The sequence below is a fragment of the Castor canadensis genome, chromosome 6 (genome assembly GCF_047511655.1).
Source record: "Castor canadensis chromosome 6, mCasCan1.hap1v2, whole genome shotgun sequence".
Lineage (NCBI taxonomy): Eukaryota > Metazoa > Chordata > Mammalia > Rodentia > Castoridae > Castor > Castor canadensis.
Window position 1 is genome coordinate 65,175,128 of NC_133391.1, and position 14,334 is coordinate 65,189,461.

The window sequence follows — 14,334 nt, forward strand, 5'->3', positions numbered from 1 at the left end:
GCCTGGCCTCAGTGAGGTATTTTTAAATGCTTACAGCTGTCATGCTCAAGAGATACATTAATGTTAAATCTATGAACAGGTTCTTCAATTAGGAAATTTGAGAACTATAATAAAAGCTGTAATGTTTTCATATATAGAATACCAAGCAGTTTGAAAAATGCTTTCATGTACCTTATTTTACTTGACTCTGTTACCTGTCTGAGTTTTTTCCATTTTTTCAGGTGGAAATAAGGAGACTAATGATCTACACAAGGGCTACTGCACAACTGGCCTGTGGGCAGTGCAGACCCAAATCAGGTCTTTGAATTTCAAATTCCCTGTTTTCCTTCATTGCACTCCATTATTGGTTTATTTCATATACATTAGTGGACACCATTTCGCGTACTGCTTCAGATGCAGCATGTATATCTTCGGTTTCCTGATTAAAAAAAGGAAAAAATATGCAATGCATATACTTAGAGAAAGAAATAAATCAACACAGTAAATGCCACCTTTCCCCCACTCCCGTTCCTCTGTCCCCAGTGCCTGTCTCCTGAAGCAACCGCTGTTCTAGAAAGCTTTGAAAACACGCAGGCTAAGTCCCCTGCATCTGGAGGGAGGTCCTGCGTGAGGTGGGACTGGACTAGACAGTGGCTGACTCATCTCCACCTCGTGGGTGGCTGCGACCCGGGACAAGTGAGCTGCGCCTGGTAGCAAGGTGCGGTTCTCTTTGTGGGGGCTGCGGAGTGGAAAGGCCAGGCCTACCGAGAAGCTCCCAAAGGGTTCAAGCAGAGCCCCAGGCGACCCGCGGCTCTTTGGACCTGATCAGGTTTCACCAGCGGCACCGGCGGGGGCGGGGCTCCGGCGCGCGGGGCGGGGCGAGGGCGGGGTCCGGCGCGTGGGGCGGGGCGGGGCGCGGCAACGTGGCAGCCACCAGGACTTGCGCCGTGGTGGCCATCTTGGAGGCGGGGACGCGCGGAGGCGAGCTGCCGGTGCATCTTTCCTGTGCTCTCCGAGCGGACTTCCTGCACGCCGACCTCCCTATCCCGTCCTCTGCAGCTGCCACGCAAGCACTCGCCGGGGACCCCAGGTGAGCGTCAACCTGGCCGCGTCCCGCGTGTCTGAGGGCGGCGGCGCGGGACGTGGGAGCCAGGACCCGAGCCGAGGGGCGCCGTCTCTGGAAGGAGGGTCGCTCCCCAGCCTCTGCGCCGCGGTGGAGTCGCCGTGCGGGGCGCAGGCCGGGGCACGCGGCGCCGGGAGCAGCTCCCGCCGCGGGGTGCGCGGGGCGCGCGGCCCGGGGCTGGTCGTGGACTTTGCTCCTCTAGCCCAGGGCCAGGTCCGAGCCCCCGGCCCCCTCTTCCCATGCGGGGGCGCGGGAGAGCGCGGCCAGTGCCGCGTCCTTAGCCCAGCCCTGTCCGGCCTGGGGACGTGGCAGGACAGCGGAGGCCGGGTCTCCGGGAGTGGGGTTTCCGCCACTCGCCGGCCGGGACGCGCCTGGGCCGAGACGGTCCCCTCGAGCCTGTCGCCGCCGCCCCGCAGGGTTTCGACGCCTCTCCACTCTGTGCTCGGCCTTGGGCTCTGGTTCAGTCACATTTGCAGGACAACTTGTTTCCTAGATTGGCATAATTTGTGCCCAAGGGACTTTCTGTCGAAATTTCAGAGACAACGTGTACATTTCTGTGATCGCGACACATTTTTTGGCATTTCGGTCCTGTGCGGCCGCTGTGTAAATCTGGGAAGTTTATTTTGGGATCAGGGCTGAGAATGGAAAAGAGACGAAACTCACACGGTATTGTGGCGCTCGGTCTGGTGGTACAGTCAGCCGGGTGCATCAGTTCATCAACAATAGTAATGCCCCAACGCTTTAAAGTTCAAGTCACCGTTCGTTGCATTTTTCTTAGAAGTAGCCATCCACTTTTTTTAAAAGAGGAAAGTCAACGTACCAGCAAATTGGAAGAGCATTAGCCAGAGACCAATAGTTTTCCAAGTTATTTCCATCACTTTTTCTTTAATATATATATTAAAGAAATATATATATGGATATACATATATGATACGTTAGTACTACTTTTTGTTCCCTAAAAGCTTTATTAATTCTGAGGCCTCGATGTTGTTTATCATAAAAGAATTTTTTAGAAAGTATGTCTGTATCCAGTGTTGTCACTAAGCCATTTCTCAAATAGTGAAGCTTTTAAAGATAGAAAGAAATTGATTATTTATTCCATGGGTTTATATTCATTGTACAAGTTCTTCTGCCAGTGCATTTGCTATTAGAGATCAGGATTGTCTTTAAATATGTCGTTCACTAGCCCTTATGAAAATTAGGTTATGTTTAATGACCAATAGTAAAAAATGAATATGTGACCAATAGTGAAAATGGTGGGAAGTGTTAAAATTCCTAGAGGGGCATGTCACAGGCTGTCTTTGGGGTACAGATTCGGAATGAAAAGATTCATCCAGTGTTTTCTATTAGTGTCATAGGTCTTTCCTGTATTTACATCCAGCGTGGTGTTGTGCATATCCATCTCATCTGTCACAACCCCGTCCAATTCAAGCCAGCTTCTTTTCTCACTCAGTTCTTGGAAACAGGTCTCAGATCATCTCTAGTTTAGCAGATTTGTTGAACCTTTCAGGTAGTATCATTTTGACTTCTCTGCAACATTTAATGCTATTGTTCATTCCTACCTTGAAACACTGGCTTCTGGACACCAACCAGTCTCCTAATTTCTACATCTTTCTGTTCATCTCATTCTCTGCAAAGTCTGTTACCTGACTAAAACAAGGTTTGGTTTTAATCACATTCTGTTTTCTCTTGTATGCCCTTCTTAGATAATCTCATCTCAGAACATGCATTTAGGGACCTTATACTGATGACACTCACATTTATGTCTTTCTGAAATGCAGACCAAGTCCTTGTCCCTGGTTGGATGTTTCCAGGAACTTGAACTTAGTACATCAAAGACTAAACACTTTATGATCTCCCAAAAGGACATCTTACAATGTCCCCTGTCTGTCTATGCAGTTGTGCAAGCCATGCCTCTTCCCCTCCCTGCCTTTGTATGCAGTCACTGAGTTTTACCACCAAAACAGCTCTTAAATCTGTCTCTTCTGTTTCCTCCATCATCATGTTAGCCTAGGTCAGAGTTTCTCAACCTAGCACTGTTGAAGTTTGGGGAGATAATTCTTGTGAGTGGAGTATGCATTGAGGGATTCTTAGCAATACCTCTCTGGCTATGACAACCAAAAGTGTCTATAGACTTAGCCAAGGAAGCCCTGGGGGGCGTAATCACCCCAGGTAATGAGAAGCATTAGTCTAGGTTGTTAGCACCTGGTGTCTCTGAATGGTCTCTCTACATCTGCTGTCTGCCCAGTGGCCCAGTCTGTGTGAATTTTGTTAGTGACTGGAATCAGCCTGAATGACCTTGAGCAGGTACAGGGATAAACTGGCTCAGTACCAACTGTCAGTATGTACACCAACGTGACTGAATCTCAAAGGCATTATGCTGGGTGAAAAAAGACCAATCTTAAAAGGTTACTTGCTGTTTGATCTATGTATGCTATGTTCATGGGATGAGAAAATGAGAGAGAACAGGTCATAGTTGGTGGGAGGATGAGACAGAGGAGTAGCCTGAGGGGTTTCTTTGGAGCAAGGAAACACTTCTGCATAATTGTAGTGGTGGTGATATGAGTATGTATTCAATTAAACTTCATAAAACTATGCACAGACACACACATACAAGTATATATAGGAGCAGATGTAAAGTCTGTAGATTAGTTGATATTGGACTAATATCAATTTTCTGGGTTTGATCATTGTACTATAGTTCCATAAATTGCTATTATGAGAGAGAAACTGGGTTTGGGGTACTCAAGAACTCTACTATTTTTGCATCTTGTGAATTTAAAATGTAAAAAAAAAAAGTTAGAACAACATAGAAGTCAAATATGCTCCTACCAACTTGAATGCATTACAGTGACTTTCTATTTTTAAAAAAAACAGCTCCTAGCTGGGGGTGGAGTGCACGCCTATCATACTGGCTATGAGTGAGGAGAATCGCTGTTCCAGGCCAGCTTGTGCACAGAGCATACAAAACCTGTGTCTCAACAGAAAAGGCTGGACTTGGTGTGCACCTAAGTCCACCTTAGTTCCAGCTAAGATGAGAAGCATAAACAGAATCATAGTCCAGGCTGGCCAGGGCAAAAAGTGAGACTCTATCTCAAAAGTAACCGGAGCAAAAAGAGCTCGAGGTGTGACTCCAGTGGTAGAGCACTTGCTTAGCAAGTGTGAAGCCCTGAGTTCAAACCCCAGGACCTCCAAAAAAAAAAAACCAGTTCCTAACCTGGCTAATGAGGTCCAGCATGATGCATGACCTGTCTCCTGCCTATCTCTCCAGTATACCTTCTTTTTCTGTTCTTTGCCATGTGGGTTTTCTTGAAAGTAACTTGTTCCATCTGCCTTACAGGGTAATTATACCTGCTATGCGTTCATTTTTTTTTGGAAGCTGCCTTTGATATCCCCTTCCCTTGACCTATGTAAGTTCTGTTTATCCTTCAGATCTGTTTATCTGTGACTTGGGGAACTCTTCCCTGACCTCTAATCAGAATCATACTCTTGTCAAACTGAGCTGTGTTCTTACCTTCACCACATAATTCAGACTACAGTAGTGCATTGCAGTTAGTGTATTTTGTTGGTGTCATCATATATTGGTCATTTCTTGGACTTCTTGAACTGGACTCCTTTATACTGTTTTGCTTTCCGTAGCATTTCCAGAGGCACTATTATAGTGTATGCAAACAGTTCACCTTCACTGAATATTTGTTACATGCATAAAAACATCAAAAACAAATTTGGCATATTTAGAGATTGAGTTTGAAGTTTAAGATATGTAATTTTTAAGGAAGTGTTCCCATGTTTTGTAATCCATTATTCCTTAGGCTGCTGTCTAGGGACATGCTTTCTGTAAACTTTTCTAAAACTTGAGGCATATCATTTAGAAGTTACTCAGTGTGCTTTAAAATGTGAACTAGGGAAACTGAAAATTCATGCGTTTATCAAGTCAAGCATATTTTGATTTTTAAAAAAATATGTTAGCAGGTGTAGCCTACATAGAATGTTTTATGAGGGAAGAAGAGAGGTTTCAAAGTTGCATGAAGTATTTTTAGTTTAAATATAATAGAAACTGAACTGTCGTTGTGACTGAATGCCACAGGCTTTCGTGTGGCAGAAGTCAGCTTGGCTGTTTCTGACTTGAAATATATCGATTAACTATATAGTTAATATAAAATTATGTCCTAATTGTAAAGTATGTACATGGAAATGTTACAAACTATTTGCACATTATCTCATAGGCTGTTTTCTTAGGAATTTTGATAAGCCCTTCATCTAGAGATAAGTTGCGTTGTAAATAGTAAAGATAGCATGCACACTCTCTCTCTCCCTCTCTCTTTCCTCTGTCTCTCTCCTCTCTGTGGTACTAGGGTTTGAACTCAAGGAAGGCCTCTGCCACTTGAGACACTTCCGTAGCTACACATCTGTCTCTTTTAATTGTTCTCTGTGAAAAATGTAAACAATATTGGTGACTATATAAAATTTATTACCTGATTATATTTTTGCAGTGCACCATAATTGAACAAAAATGATGGAAGAGAGTGGAATAGAGACAACGCCACCTGGGACGCCTCCACTGAATCCCACGAGCCTGGCTACTGCTGCCATGTCCTCCCCAGTTCCTTTAGGTATATGTGGCATTGGACGCCGAGTGTGTGAGGATAGTGAAGAGACCTACCTTTTCCAAAACAATTAAAGGAAGGATACTTACGTTAACACTTTACTAATCTTTGTCAGGATGGAGGGAAATCGCATTTTTTTTATTTCAAGAATACAAAGAAATAGTCTTGCTTCTTGAAAGTAAGAAAACATCAATGTTTTGCTTTAGACAGACTTATTGTTTATATTCATATTGACTCTAAGTTTTCTTTCTTAACAGTGACAAAAATATCCTTAAAAGCATGTGTTATCTTTATCAGATGTCCTGTGACTTTGTGGTGATGAATCTTTTTAAGCTTTCAGTGCATAGGTTTTTATGCTCAAACCTTGGATGAAAAATAGCTTTTGCTTTCTTAAACACACACCATAACAAAGGAATCAAAAAAAGGAAGATTAACTTATGAATTCAATGCCATCTTGCTGCTTCTTTCACTTGAAAGTCATTTGCGCTTAATCATTTGGTGTGTATTTTGAATTACACATTTTAAAATACTTCTTGGGATATGGTCTGTTAAATTAAAAATTATGCAAGAAGACAGAGATTTGGAAACTAAATGAAAGACACTTCTAATTTTGTGTTTTTGTCCTCTTCACTTTTTTCTAGCTGCAGCCAGTTCGTTCTCGTCTCCAAGCGTGTCCACTGTGGAGTCCTTGCTGCCTCACGTGCATCCTGCCCCTCAGCCAGCCCTGCCTCCTGTGCAGCCTTCAGCCCCACTACCTTTCATGCCCCAGTCCCCAGCTCCTCCTGGCCCACCTCTTGGGACTTCTCTACCTCCACCTGCCTCCCAGCCAGCTGCCACTACCTTCAGTGCTCCTCCTTTATCCCATTTCACGCCTTCGACTTCTGCCCCAGGCCCTCTTTCCTCTCCACCCTCTTTGGGCCCTCCGATATCAGGATTTTCTGTGGGCACAACTTATGACATTACAAGGGGACATGCAGGAAGAGCTCCCCAGACACCTCTGATGCCTTCATTTTCTGCACCTCCAGTGACAGGTAATTCTGTCTTATTCATGCAGTGAAATACATGGTTGTAGTTAATGTTTTACTATTACTTTTTAAATTTACAGCTTTATTGAGCCATAATTCACGTAAGATACAACTCACCAGCTTAAAGTGTACAGTTCAGTAGTTTTAGTTTATTGACACAGTTGTGCATCCATTGCTCTAATCAGTTTTGTAACCTTTCATCACCTCGGAAAGAAACCCTATATCTATTAGTAATCACTCCCCACTTTCTGTACAATCCTCACAGCCCAAGGAAACCAGTTAATTTTCCTTCTGTCTTTACAGATTTATTTTAAGCATTTCATAGAATCATAATACATGGTCTTTTGTGACTGGTATCAATTTTGCTTCAAATATTTTCAAGGTTTATCAGTGTGGCTTGTGTCAGTACATACCTTTTCATGGCCAAATAATATTCCGGTCTGTTATTATATCACATTTTGCTTATTCAGCTCACCAGTTGATGTTAGATCGTCTCCACCTTCTGCCTATTTGGATAATACTATGAATTTTCATATGAAAGTTTTTGTGTGGATGTTTTCATTTCTTTTGGATATATACCTGTCCATGGAGTTGGTGACTTACACAGCAGCTCTGTGTTTTACCCTTTGAAAAACTGCCAAATTGTTTTCTTTTCTTTTTTCTTTTTTTATTCATATTTGCATACAATGTTTGGGTCATTTCTCCCTGCTTCCCCCCCCTTCCGCCCCCTCCACCCCCTCACTACCTAGCAGAAACTATTTTGCCCTTATCTCTAATTTTGTTGAAGAGAGAGTATAGCATTAATAGGAAGGAACAAGGGTTTTTGCTAGTTGAGATAAGGATAGCTATACAGGGAGTTGACTCACACTGATTTCCTGTGCATGTGTGTTACCTTCTAGGTTAATTCTTTCTGATCTAACCTTTTCTCTAGTTCCTCGTCCCCTTCTCCTATTGGCCACAGTTGTATTAAAGTATCTGCTATAGTTTCTCTGCGTTGAGGGCAAGAAATGCTATCTAGTTTTTTAGGTGTCTTACCTATCCTCACCCCTCTCTTGTGTGCTCTCGCTTTTATCTTGTGATCAAAGTTCAATCCCCTTGTTGTGTTTGCCCTTGATCTAATGTCCACATATGAGGGAGAACATACGATTTTTGGTCTTTTGGGCCAGGCTACCCTCACTCAGAATGATGTTCTCCAATTCCATCCATTTACTAGCAAATGATAACATTTTGTTCTTCATAGCTGCATAAAATTCCATTGTGTATAGATACCTCATTTTCTTGATCCATTCATCAGTAGGGGGGCATCTTGGCTGTTTCCATAACTTGGCTATTGTGAATAGTGCCACAATAAACATGGGTGTGCAGGTGCCTCTGGAGTAACCTGTGTCACAGTCTTTTGGGTATATCCCCAAGAGTGGTATTGCTGGATCAAATGGTAGATCAATGTTTAGCTTTTTAAGTAGCCTCCAAATTTTTTTCCAGAGTGGTTGTACTAGTTTACATTCCCACCAACAGTGTAAGAGGGTTCCTTTTTCCCCACATCCTCGCCAACACCTGTTGGTGGTGGTGTTGCTGATGATGGCTATTCTAACAGGGGTGAGGTGGAATCTTAGTGTGGTTTTAATTTGCATTTCCTTTATTGCTAGAGATGGTGAGCATTTTTTCATGTGTTTTTTGGCCATTTGAATTTCTTCTTTTGAGAAAGTTCTGTTCAATTCACTTGCCAATTTCTTTATTGGTTCATTAATTACGGGAGAATTTAGTTTTTTAAGTTCCCTATATATTCTGGTTATTAGTCCTTTGTCTGATGTGTAGCTGGCAAATATTTTCTCCCACTCTGTGGGTGTTCTTTTCAGTTTAGAGACCGTTTCTTTAGTTGAACAGAAGCTTTTTAGTTTTATGAAGTTCCATTTATCTATGCTATCTCTTAGTTGCTGCACAGCTGGGGTTCCATTGAGAAAGTTCATACCTATACCTATTAATTCCAGAGTATTTCCTTCTCTTTCCTGTACCAACTTTAGAGTTTGGAGTCTGATATTAAGATCGTTGATCCATTTTGAGTTAATATTGGTATAAAGTGTTATACATGGGTCTAGTTTCAGTTTTTTGCAGACTGCTAACCAGTTTTCCCAGCAGTTTTTGTTGAAGAGGCTGTCTTTTCTCCATTGCATATTTTTAGCACCTTTGTCAAAGGCAAGTTGGTTATTGTTGTGTGGCTTCATATCTGGGTCCTCTATTCTGTTCCACTGGTCTTCATGTCTGTTTTTGTGCCAGTACCATGCTGTTTTTATTGTTATTGCTTTGTAATACAGTTTGAAGTCAGGTATTGTGATACCTCCTGCATTGTTCTTTTGACTGAGTATTGCCTTGGCTATTTGTGGCCTCTTGTGTTTCCATATAAATTTAACGGTAGATTTTTCAATCTCTTTGATGAATGTCATTGGGATTTTGATGGGAATTGCATTAAACATGTAGATTACTTTTGGGAGTATAGACAATTTTACTATGTTGATTCTACCAATCCATGAGCATGGGAAATCTCTTCCACTTTCTATGGGAAATCTTTCCTCAGCCTCTTTCTTCAGAAGTTTATAGTTTTCCTTGTAGAGGTCGTTCACATCCTTTGTTAGGTTTACACCTAGGTATTTGATATTTTTTTTGAGGCTATTGTAAATGGAATTGTTTTCATGAATTCTTTTTCAGTTTGTTCATTATTAGTATATATAAATGCTAGTGATTTTTCTATGTTGATTTTATATCCTGCTACCTTGCTATAGCTATTGATGATGTTTAGAAGCTTCTGAGTAGACTTTTTTGGGTCTTTAAGGTATAGGATCATGTCATCTGCAAATAGGGATATTTTGACAATTTCTTTACCTATTTGTATTCCTTTTATTCTTCTTGCCTAATTGCTCTGACTAGGAATTCCAGTACTATATTGAATAGGACTGGAGATAGTGGGCATCCTTGTCTGGTTCCTGATTTTAGAGGGAATGGTTTCAGTTTTTCTCCATTAAGTATAATGCTGGCTGTAGGTTTGTCATATATAGCTTTTATAATGTTGAGGTACTTTCCTTCTATTCCTAGTTTTCTTAGAGCTTTTATCATGAAATGGTGTTGGATCTTATCAAAGGCTTTTTCTGCATCTATTGAGATGATCAAGTGGTTTTTGTCTTTGCTTCTGTTAATGTGGTTGTTACGTTTATTGATTTTTGTATGTTGAACCACCCCTGCATCCCTGGGATGAAGCCTACTTGGTTGTGGTGAATGATCTTTTTGATGTGTTGTTAAATTTGGTTTGCCATTACTTTGTTGAGGATTTTTGCATCAATGTTCATTAAGGAGATTGGCCTACAGTTCTCCTTATTGGAGGTGTCTTTGCCTGGTTTTGGGATAAGTGTAATACTGGCTTCATAAAATGTGTTAGACAGTTTTCCTTCCCTTTCTATTTGTGGAACAGTATAAGGAGGGTTGGTGTCAGTTCTTTTTTAAAGGTCTGATAGAATTTAGCAGAGAATCCATCAGGTCCTGGACTTTTCTTTTTGGGGAGACTCTTGATTGCTGCTTCAATTTCATTTTGTGTTATAGGTCTATTCAGGTGATTAATATCCTCTTGGCTCACTTTTGGATGATCATATGTACCTAGAAATCTGTCCATTTCTTTAAGATTTTCGAATTTATTTGAATATAGGTTCTCAAAGTAGTCTCTGATGATTTCCTGGACTTCCATGGTGTTTGTTGTTATCTCCCCTTTTGCTTTCCTGATTCTACTAATTTGGGTTTTTTCTCTCCTCATTTTAGTCAGGTTTGCCAGGGTTCTGTCGATCTTGTTTATTTGTTCAAAGAACTAACTTTGTGTTTCATTAATTCATTGTATTTTTTTTTTTGTTTTCTATTTCATTGATTTCAGCTCATATTTTTATTGTTTCTCTCCTTCTATTTGTGTTGGGATTTGCTTGTTCTTGTTTTTCTAGGAGTTTGAGATGTATCATTAGGTCATAGATTTGGGATCTTTCAATCTTTTTAATATAGGCACTCATGGCTATAAACTTTCCTCTCAGGACTGCCTTAGCTGTGTCCCATAGGTTCCAGTAGGTTGTGTTTTCATTTTCATTGACTTCCAGGAACCTTTTAATTTCCTCTTTTATTTCACCGATGACCCATTGTTCATTAAGCAATAAGTTACTCAGTTTCCAGCTGTTTGCATGTTTTTTGTCTTTACTTTTGTTGTTGAGTTCTACTCTTACTGCATTGTGATCAGATAGTATGCATGGTATAATTTCTGTTTTCTCATATTTGCTGAGACTTGCTTTGTGCCCTAGGATAAGATCTATTTTGGAGAAGGTTCCTTGGGCTACTGAGAAGAACGTATATTGTGTAGAAGTTGGATGAAATGTTCTGTAGACATCAAGTAGGTCCATTTGATCTGTTGTATATTTTAGATCTAGGTTTTCTTTATTGAATTTTTGATTGGATGACCTATCTATTGATGATAGTGGGGTGTTAAAGTCTCCCACAAGCACTGTGTTGGAGTTACTATATGCTTTTAGGGCTTTTGGGGTATGTTTGATGAAATTGGGTGCATTGACATTGGGTGCATGCAGGTTGATAATTGTTATTTCCTTTTGGCCTATTTCCCCTTTTATTAGTATGGAATGTCCTTCTTTATGTCGTTTGATCAATGTAGGTTTGAAGTCTACTTTGTCAGATATAAGTATTGCTATTCTTGCCTGTTTTCGTGGACCATTGGCTTGGAGCTTTTCATCCTAAGCCTATGTTATTTCTGTCCGTGAGATGGGTCTCTGGTAAGCAACAAATTGTTGGATCTTCCTTTTTAATCCATTTCGTCAAACGGTGCCTTTTGATGGGGAAATTAAGTCCATTAACATTAAGTGTTAGTAGTGATCAGTATGTGGTAATTCCAGTCATTTAGTTGTCTTAGTTGTTTGAAGGTTTGATTGTGTGTACCTAAGTTGAGGTTACACTCTATTTTCTTGCTTTTTCTTTTCCTGTAGTTTGGTGCTGCCTGCCCTTTAATGGTTATGTTGGGTTTCACTTTCTGTGTACCAAATCCCTTGGAGAATCTTTTATAGTGGTGGCTTTGTGGGTCACATATTGTTTTAGTTTCTGCTTATCATGGAAGACTTTTATTGCTCCATCTATGTTGAATGATAGTTTTGCTGGGTAGAGTATCCTGGGGTTGAAGTTATTTTCATTCAGTGACCAGAAGATCTCACCCCACGCTCTTCTTGCTTTTAATGTTTCTGTTGAGAAGTCTGCTGTGATTTTATGGGTTTACCTTTGTATGTTATTTGTTTTTTCTCTCTTATGCCTTCAATATTCTTTCCCTAGTTTCTGAACTTGTTTTAATGATGATTGGTCGTGGAGTAGTTCTATTTTGATCTGGTCTGTTTGGTGTTCTGGAGGCCTCTTGCATCTCTATGGGAAAAGATTTCTCTAGATTTGGGAAATTTTCTGTTATTATTTTGTTGAATATATTACACATTTTCTTCGCTTGCACCTCTTCTCCTTCTTTAATGCCCATGATTCTCAGGTTTGGTCTTTTGATGGAGTCGGTGAGTTCTTGCATTTTCTTTTCACAGGTCTTGAGTTGTTTAACTAATAGTTCTTCAGTTTTTCCTTTAATTACCATTTCATCTTCGAGTTCTGAGATTCTGTCTTCTGTTTGTTGTATTCTTCTGGATTGGCCTTCCGTTTTGTTTTGCAGTTCTGCTTTGTTCTTTTTTCTGAGGGTTTCCATATCGTGAGTCATTTCTTCTTTAATGTTGTTTATTTTTGTCCTGAGTTCATTTATCTCTTTATTAATTGTGTTCTTTGGTTCACTTTGGTGTTTATACAGTGCTTCTATAGTTTCTTCTATTTCTTCCTGTGCTTTTTCAAATTCTCTGTTTTTGTTGCCTTGGAATTTCTTGAGTGTCTCCTGTACATTTTGGTTGACCATATCCAGTATCATCTCTATAAAATTCTCATTGATTACCTGTAGTATTTCTTCTTTTAGATTGTTCTTGTGGGCTTCATTGTGTTCTTTGGCATAGTTTATCTTCATTTTGTTGGAGTCTGGATCTGAGTATTTGTTTTCTTCATTTCCCTCTGCTTCCTGTACTAATTTTTAGTTGTGTGGAAACTGGTTTCCCTGTTTTTTCTGTCTTCCTGTCATTGCCCTTGGTGTTGTTATTGTCCCTGTACTGTGTGCAATTAAGTATTTTCTAGTTTGTAATAACAATGGTGATATTTAGAATGGAAGCGTTAGAGGAGATGGAAAGGAAAGAAATTAAAGAAAAAGGGAAAAACAAATAAGGAAACTAGTAGAAAAAAACAAAACAAGGAAACAAAAAAAGTTTCAAAGATATAAACAGGGAGAGATAGTGTACTAAGCAACAGTAAGCTGAACAGGCATTAGAGAGACAGAGAGAGGATTGAAAAAAAAAAAAATGAAAATAAGATCTCTAAGTTCAAATGCAATAAAGGTTCAGTCGTAACAATTTTGGTGTTAGTCCCTCAGCCTCCAATCCTGGAGATGGTGTCTCAGAAGTAATTCTGTTGTCTCATCAAAGGGCAAAAAAACTAAAAACAAAACAACACAAAACAAAAAAAACACCACAAAGTGTCCCAGGTTCAAATGCAATACAGTTTCAGTAAGTTTTTCAGCATGCAGGTGTAGTTCGGTTGTTGTCTCATCAGAGGAAGGGAGAAAAAAATAGAGTCTGGAGACAGTTCTGTGATTGTCTATTGCCCGCTGCTGTCAGCCTGTTTTTGCTGGAGGCTTTATTTATGCAGATCTCAGGAGTGAACTTAACACTCACCTGGCCTCTCAGGCTTTTTTTACTTAGAGTTCTCCTGTGCGTGAGCCACTGCTACAAGCTTTCCCCTTTCCAAGCATACTGTGGGGGGGTGACACTGCACCCGCTTTCTCAGGCCTGTGTGTTTATTTACAGTTCACATGGGAAGTGGGCCTTCCTCCCTCTCCTGTGGAGTTTTCCTCCCACTGCCACTTTTACAAGCTTTCCTGCTCCTGCTTGTTGTGAGGGATTCCCCCTCCCCCCTCTTCGGCACTCAGGGTGTCCCACCCTCTTTGCTATGTGTCTTTTCTATTGTTACTGCTTATTATTCAGATTCTCTTTTTTCCCTGGGTGGGAGTTTGTCTGTCCAGGGGGCTATGCTGATCTGGCCCAGGGTTGTCTGTGGGAGTACCGTGTACCACTTAGCTTACCTTGTGGTCCGCGTCTTCCCAAGCCGTCTGGGTGCAGGTGTCTGGCGGTGGCCCGGGGGCTCTCCTGGTTTCTTCATTTAACATGAAGTGGGGATGCTGTGCGCAGGCTGAAGGTGTGGAGGAGTCAAAGTTTTGCCTCTTCTTGGTGTTTTTTCCTGCAAGGTGTATCTCCAGCGTCTCTCCAAGATTTTACTTTAGGAGGCATGCTTTCTTTTTCCTCCCTCTAGCTGCCATCTTGGAATCCTCTGCCAGGTAGTTTTCTAAAGCATCATGCCATCCTACTTTCTTAGTAGCATGTGGGGTCTAGTTTCCCTGCATTAATGTTCTGTTCTTAACTAATTTCTTCAGTTTCCATTTTCCTGTTCTCAT

The 14,334-nt window shown here is 41.0% G+C and overlaps 1 protein-coding gene across 2 annotated transcripts in view; it reads left to right on the top strand.

The window, feature by feature from the left end:
• The first annotated feature begins 919 nt into the window (after positions 1–919).
• Prrc1 (proline rich coiled-coil 1) overlaps positions 920–14,334 on the top strand; it is a 38,119-nt gene continuing 24,704 nt past the window's right edge. The window contains exons 1-4 of one of the 2 annotated variants that reach the window (XM_074076614.1): positions 930–1,069; positions 4,443–4,512; positions 5,596–5,715; positions 6,351–6,740. In XM_074076614.1, the coding sequence (XP_073932715.1) occupies positions 5,616–5,715; positions 6,351–6,740 (490 nt within the window). In that variant the 5' untranslated portion in view covers positions 930–1,069; positions 4,443–4,512; positions 5,596–5,615. Of the gene's footprint in view, positions 1,070–4,442; positions 4,513–5,595; positions 5,716–6,350; positions 6,741–14,334 lie in introns of both variants that reach the window. The other variant, XM_074076613.1, reaches the window with a different exon arrangement.